The following is a 6,397-nucleotide window of genomic DNA, read 5'->3' as shown; positions in this document are numbered from 1 at the left end:
AACCAAACTCGAGTCCTACTGAAACTAAAAAAAAAAATGTAACTCATTAAATGATATCGAATTTTATCAAGGTTAGTCAAATGTCACTTGCAATATATAAATTAATAATTTTATGGCCCCAACCAAGGTCATCATTGTGTAATAAAATTAGGTTTAAAATTTTACTTTTCCCCCTATGATTTACATTACAAGAAATATCATACTTGCAAGGGCGAAAGAGAAATTAATCCGTCAACTTAATTAATTTCATGTTGACTTGACATTAATTGACATGGGCCATTGGTTGAAAAGTCTCTACCTATCTTTTCCATGCATCAATGCACATTACAAAATAATATTATATTATCCTTAAAAATTATTAAAATTAATTCTTTGACTAGTCTAATACTAATTTTAAACCCTTAACTTTTGGCTAATAATTATTCGAAGGGGCCTACCTCACATGATCTCACAGCCCTATAATTAAGTGCACGTAGGAATAAGGCCAATTAGTCGCTTAGAAAACAATTAAATGTTCATATATACTTTTCCTTTTCCAAATTCCCTAGGCAACACCCTCTTAAATGTAAATGTATGTGCATTTTGCTTGTGCATGAAATTTTATTCAATTCGTCCTAATATGATAGTAAAATTGTTAATCTGATTGTTATGAATTCATGTTGTAAAAATAATTTTTTGTAATATAGGATAAGACTGTATATAATAGTTCCTTTCTCATAATCTCATTTTGATGAAAATTTTATATCGGATGGTCCTTGTATCTAATTCATCTAATCCTAATTGAATTGATAAATTAATTTAGAGGAACTCATAAGATTTAGATATATATATAGTTACATTCTGAATGTTGACATAGAAATGTCTTTCCACCAAGGATAAGCATGACTATTTAGAGGACAAGAACCGTTCTTTTTTAGACAGACAATAGAAACATCAGAACATTTTTTTTTTTTTTTTTTTTTTTTTTTTATTTTATATGTTCCCCAGCTGCGGCCCTATATAGAAGGATCAAAAATTAACTACATATGAAACAGAAAATGTTGACTTACAGAAAAATGTTACAAGTATTTGAGTATTATTTTCATGATAAACGTTTATTTACTAGGATAGACACATTACTATGTCTATTTTAATATATCTTATATGGAGGGATTGAAATATTAATTTCTACATAGTCTGGAAATCCATATTTTCCGATTATTGAGAGTGTATTCTGATGTCATAATTTGTTTTCACAGAAAGCATTTTGTTAATGAATTAATAAGTTAAATTATTATTATTATTATTATTATTATTTGATCCGGCAGTAAGGACGGGTGACCCCCTTTGAGGGGAGTCAACGTCATGTGGAGGTCAAAAGGCAAAAGGATCAGCATGAGGTCCGGTCGATCGGAGAAGGATTGGGTCGACCGGCTGAACGGGTCCGAGCAGAATCAAAGACAACCCGACGGGAAGTCGGGTTTCCGACGCTCATGGTGAACAGGGTCGTCGGGCCGAGCAGGTAGCCCGCTCGGCCGAGGCGTAAAACATCAATGCTTTGAAGGAACAGTCTCAGCCGAGCACGCGATGGAGTGAAATCTTCCCGGTCGGACCGATACCTGCGCCCGGTCGGACCGATGCCTGCCGAGCGGATGGATGCTCGGCTCGGGGAAAAAAGAGACAAGGACAAAGCGACATTGGGGAACATCTTCTGACAACAGGCATGTTCGACGACCAAGCCATACGCAAAATCCTACGACGGAAGGTTCTGCTGTCCCATCAGGGAGGTGCTCGGACTGTAGCAGTATGGTGTTAGGCATGCTCCTCTGGTAAGCCCATACTAAGATATGGTAAAGGACACGTGTATGCCTCGGTAGGTATGCATAAGCCTCCCCACAGCTCTATATAAGAGCCCTCAGACTTCGCCGGAGGTATGTAATCCATGAGCTTTGGAGCCACTTCATCGTTTTCCTCTTGCTTGACTTGAGCGTCGGAGGGTCGTCGCCGGGAACCCCTTCCCGGCTCGACTTCCTTGCAGGTTCGCCGAAGATTCATGCAGCTGGTCGGAGATAGGGGAGAGTGCCACGTCCCCAGCGTTCATCCACTCAACGCTCGGACAGGATTATTATTATTATTATTATTATTATTATTATTATTATTATTATTATTATTATTATTTGGGAGAGTGGGGAATTCCATTCTGTTTATTCGTCTATCATAATCAGTGAGCTCCTGTCAATTGCCGACATGCCTTTAAAACAATAATTCACTTTTCAAAACTTAATTAATTCTTTAAAACTATTTATTAATGTTTAGAAATTTTAATTCTTGGGACCGTGCAAAGGAGGTTCCAACGAGACGTAGAAAAATAAACATAAACATTTGATTGAAAAGAGAAATGAATAGCCTTTACTCTAGTAGAACTCTCATTGCTAAACAATGAAAACTCTTCTCTCCGAACCAATGTAATAGCGAAATCGTAACTCGTTAGGGTCAGCCGACTGTTGGACTGATACACCAGATAATAAGTTAATAGTTGAGTGATACAGTTGGTCGACGTCCACAAATACAACACGGTAAGTTCAACAGATAGTTAGTACAATCAACTGTCCACGTATCAATCTTTGAATATTGCTCTTTCAGCAGCTCAATCACAATTAATTGCCCATCCGTGGAAGTTTCGTCTTGTATACTTGGCTCAAAACCTCATTTAACACACTACACACTCATCAACAGACAAAATAATAAATTCTGCCCGTGCCAACCGACACGGACCAAAATAGTTCCTAAACCTAATAAATACACACACTCAAAAAATAATAATAATAATAAGATTTATATATTTTTTTAATAATTTAGATGTTTAATTTTTTAAAATTAATTAATTCTGAAGATGACCCTCAAATGTAATCAAACCCTTGTTGTGGCTGAGTTTTTTTTTTTTTTAAATCTATTGAGATGGACTATTGTGATCTAGACCTCACATTGCCATCAGTACTGCTGCAGTTTGCCAAACTGCACCAGAGTCAACTGCAAAACCAAACCAACAATAATATTCCCCTATTTACTGTCCTTGATTTTCTTCCTTTTTGAAAAAAAATAATCAATTATTTTTTTTTTTACTTGTTTTTCAAATTAATACCATTAATAGTCAATTATTACACCTCTCACTGAAGTGTCGTTTTCTTCCTCAAAAAATATTAAATTCCACATTAATTATTTCTCACTCCACATTCTCCTCCTCCTCCTCTTATATATTTTATCCTCTTCTTCCCCCCTCTCCTTTTCTTTACCTTCTTCCTCCTCAACCAACCACATCATTTCCTCCTTCTCCTCTTACTCCGATTAATTCTCCACCACCACATCGCAAACCCTAGAGCCCCAAATTCAAGACCTAAAAGACAGAGGTCAGAACAGAGGTTTGAGATCCGTCATCGGCGACGACGACTACAAAATGGAGCTTTTCCCTGACTTATCTCTCCAAATCAGCCCTCCAAGCTCCACCTCTCGACCTTCAACTCGGAAGAACCCTAATCTCATCGATCAGAGCTTTGAGCTAGAGTTTTGGAGAAGGCCACTGCCCACCGCCGCCTCCGACCGCCGAGATGCAACTATTGATTTAGATCTCTCCTCGCCAAGCTCGAATAGTACTGCTAGTAGTAATTGTAAGCACCACAATCTCCGCCTTCACCCCTATTCTCACCTATTTCCCCACCGAAGAGGAGGAGTGGACGGTGGCGGAGGCGGCTGCGGCGGCGGTGGTGAAGGAGGAGGTTATGAAGATACTAAGCCCATAAAGGGGATCCCTATCTACCACAACCCTCCATCTTCCTTTTCTCTCCTGGCTCTCCAACGCCGACCATTGTGCAAGGCCTCCTCGTCCTCCAGCAACTTCGCCTTCCCCTTCGCCGCCTCGCAATTAGGGTTCGCCCAGAGATCATCGGCGATGAGAATGCCCCTCATGATTACCAGGCGAGGCGGCGCTAGGGCACCGAGGATGCGGTGGACGACGAACCTCCACGCACGGTTCGCGCACGCGGTCGAGTTGCTCGGAGGCCACGAGAGTACGTACGATTATCATTCATATACTCGTCTTTTGTTTTTATACTTGTATATAATACTAGTATGTCTACCAATATACTGTATTCGATTATTATGAAATAATTATATTTAAAAGTCATTTTATTTTATGAGATAAAAAAATATTAATAAATTTCTTTTTGCATGAATAATAATGATAATCATAGGAGCGACGCCCAAATCAGTGTTGGAGCTCATGGATGTGAAGGATCTCACCTTGGCTCATGTCAAATCTCACTTGCAGGTAATTAAACATTAATAGTTGTTTATCGTATTGTTTATAGAAATTAATTAATCATGCATTTCTGTAAATTTGTAGATGTATCGAACTGTGAAGAACACTGACACGACAATAGTTTCTTCAGGTACTTTAAGATTAATGTAAAAAAATATATATATCTAGAGAGAGAGTTTCTGTTCTTTTCTCTCTCCAAGTGTTAATTAGATATCCACATTGTCTTCTTTGTGTTTTGCTTTAATTAATTCTTTTATTTGATTTTATTTTTTATTGTATAAATTAATTGTAGGGCAATCTGATGGATTTGAGAACGGGTTCAATGGAGAAATATGCGATGACAATTTGCCGGAAATTAATCCAAGCACGCAAAGAGTAAGAGCACATCATGGAGCCACTCATAATGACTTTGGGAGCAATAATTCATCGAGGTGATATATTTTTTTTTTTTGTTAATTTCTTATTATTTTTAATTCATTCAAAACAAGAAAAAAATGCATGATTAATATATATATAATTGAGAAGTAGATATTTTTCGAATTTTGAAAAAATATCTATGAAGATGGAATATAATAATGATTACGTAATGCATGCGATATATGGATATATATTTATGAATGTGAGCTTTAAAACCAAATAAATACTACACAATTAATACTTAAATTTTTTATTTAGATTTACTCAATAATCCAATAAATACTTAGGCAAATAAATCCAAATGACTTGGGTATGTATATAACTCTGTTCTTATTATTGCTCCTTTAAATACTTTACCATTGCACTATACCCGTGGGACATCTTGAGTATATATTGGACGATTTATAAAGTTGTAAAAAATCATAAGTAATTTATTTTCATCCTTATTAATTAATTATTTAAATATGAAAAAAATGGAGAAAAAGAAATTGTGTTGGCAATGGCTTCTCAATGAAGCCATGGAGTGCACAATGATGAGGGTGGGAATTGCCTTCCCATGCCATGCTATCTCTTTAGCCCTTTAGCTTTCCACCACGGCTCTTCATAATTTAACTAAATATCGTAGCTTTAATTGTGAATCACTCACATGATTCATTTCAATGGTTCAAAAACCCTAAAAAGAACCAAAATTGAGAAAGGTGTATCAATCTAATACTAGCTTTTGGGCTGCTAATGTACATGTATTAGATGGATTTAACCTCCCTTAATGAAGAGGTAATCTAGGTTTTGTTCTATTGGTTTAGAATTAATTGAACGATTGGATTTAGTGGTACAAAACTAAAATTTTATGTGATGAACTTCTTTGTAGTAGGGGAGGCTCCTCCACTGGCTTTCCTAGTGATTCCACGACAAGTATGAAGTCATTTAAGGTAACAAATAAGTATATTTTTTCTCTTAAAAATTGATTATAGAAAGCAAACACTTTAAGTTAATTGATTTAGTTATATGTTATAAAGTTTCCATTATCACTTTTTTATAGAAGGACGTGCAATCGAAAAGCTTGGAAATGTGTTCGGATTTGAACTCGTCATGTGTGTCAGAGGCATTGAGCTCGAGCCAACCTAATCTCGAGTTCTCTTTAAGGGGGCCTCAATGACCTATTTAAAAGTGCAAAAGGAGCATTGCTCATGGCTAAATAAAGAGCTCAAAAGAAAGAGAGACAAGGAGACAATTGAACCAAAAGGCAGAGAGGAGGGGAAAGAAAAAGAGAAAAAAGAAAGGGAGATTGTTTCTCTATGTACTGTATATTTCAACCCGAAACATTTTATCGTTAACCCTCAATATTATGCTACATGTGTGTCTTGTGAGGAAAGGGACGATAAAGTTACCTCTCATGAATGTCTTGATGTGCTTTTTCTCCTCCTTTATATTCTCCCAAGAAAGGAAAAGGGAGACATGAGATATACATCTACAAATCGAAAATTGAAAGATGTATTCTATCTATAGATCAACAAGATCATCTAAGAAAGTCTCTCTTCTCAAATGCATTTCCTTTTGTCATAGAAATCATATTCTTAATCAAAGTACGTACTCTTAGTTAGTGCATGCATTTCCCTAATATAATTCTATCGATCCCTTAAGTTTAATTATGACTTGGATTGATATATGCACAAGGCATGTTATACG

The 6,397-nt window shown here is 36.4% G+C and overlaps 1 protein-coding gene across 2 annotated transcripts; it reads left to right on the top strand.

Annotated features, from left to right (window-relative positions):
- The first annotated feature begins 3,247 nt into the window (after positions 1-3,247).
- LOC122042732 (probable transcription factor KAN2) lies at positions 3,248-6,103 on the top strand. Of its 2 annotated transcripts, none has more exons than XM_042603027.1 (6): positions 3,248-4,043; positions 4,227-4,303; positions 4,379-4,424; positions 4,587-4,725; positions 5,583-5,640; positions 5,751-6,103. In XM_042603027.1, the coding sequence occupies exons 1-6, from the start codon at positions 3,434-3,436 to the stop codon at positions 5,865-5,867; spliced, it is 1,047 nt and encodes a 348-aa protein (XP_042458961.1). In that variant the 5' UTR covers positions 3,248-3,433; the 3' UTR covers positions 5,868-6,103. The 2 variants fall into 2 exon arrangements, with proteins under 2 accessions (XP_042458961.1, XP_042458960.1); XM_042603026.1 differs by having other exon boundaries at positions 3,250-4,043; positions 5,580-5,640.
- The last annotated feature ends 294 nt before the right edge of the window (positions 6,104-6,397 follow it).

This window comes from Zingiber officinale, chromosome 2A (genome assembly GCF_018446385.1).
Source record: "Zingiber officinale cultivar Zhangliang chromosome 2A, Zo_v1.1, whole genome shotgun sequence".
In the NCBI taxonomy this organism is placed as follows: domain Eukaryota; kingdom Viridiplantae; phylum Streptophyta; class Magnoliopsida; order Zingiberales; family Zingiberaceae; genus Zingiber; species Zingiber officinale.
This window is presented reverse-complemented; position numbering and strand designations above follow the sequence as displayed.